Genomic DNA, 454 nt, shown 5'->3' with positions numbered 1-454 from the left:
CCCAGCACCAGCCACTGTGTCCTGCCAGGTTTGCGACACAGCTTGCCATGGGTGTCTTGCAGAGGCGTCTGTCCGAGGCCCCCTTTTCCCCCTACCTGGCTCTTCCCCTTGGCTTCGCAGCTGGAAAAGCACGTCGTGCGTCTCCGGGAGGAGCTGGACCGGGAACGGGAAGAGCGCAACTATTTCCAGCTGGAGCGCGACAAGATTCACACCTTCTGGGAGATCACCCGCCGGCAGCTGGAGGAGAGGAGAGCAGAGCTGCGGAACAAGGACCGGGAGATGGAGGAGGCGGAGGAGCGGCATCAAGTGGAGATCAAGGTGGGAGGGGAGAAGGCTGGGAGGTGTTACGAGTGCCCCAAGCTCCGGGTGAGCCTCGGGCAGCTCTGAGGGGGAGAGGGAAGACGAGGAGGAGCTGGGCGGGATGCGAGTCTCGGCCAATATCCCAGCTGCGGGT

The 454-nt window shown here is 63.7% G+C and overlaps 1 protein-coding gene across 1 annotated transcript in view; it reads left to right on the top strand.

Annotated features, from left to right (window-relative positions):
• Nucleotides 1–7: 7 nt before the first annotated feature.
• The window catches only part of GAS8 (growth arrest-specific 8), a gene marked incomplete at its 5' end in the record, with an annotated part of 2,926 nt that continues 2,479 nt past the window's right edge, over nt 8–454 (top strand). Inside the window, 3 exon segments of the mRNA XM_009328925.1 lie at nt 8–25; nt 27–64; nt 66–445. Coding sequence (XP_009327200.1) covers nt 8–25; nt 27–64; nt 66–445 — 436 coding nt within the window.

The sequence above is a fragment of the Pygoscelis adeliae genome, unplaced genomic scaffold, assembly GCF_000699105.1.
Source record: "Pygoscelis adeliae isolate BGI_AS28 unplaced genomic scaffold, ASM69910v1 Scaffold1607, whole genome shotgun sequence".
Classification (NCBI taxonomy): Eukaryota; Metazoa; Chordata; class Aves; order Sphenisciformes; family Spheniscidae; genus Pygoscelis; species Pygoscelis adeliae.
This window is presented reverse-complemented; position numbering and strand designations above follow the sequence as displayed.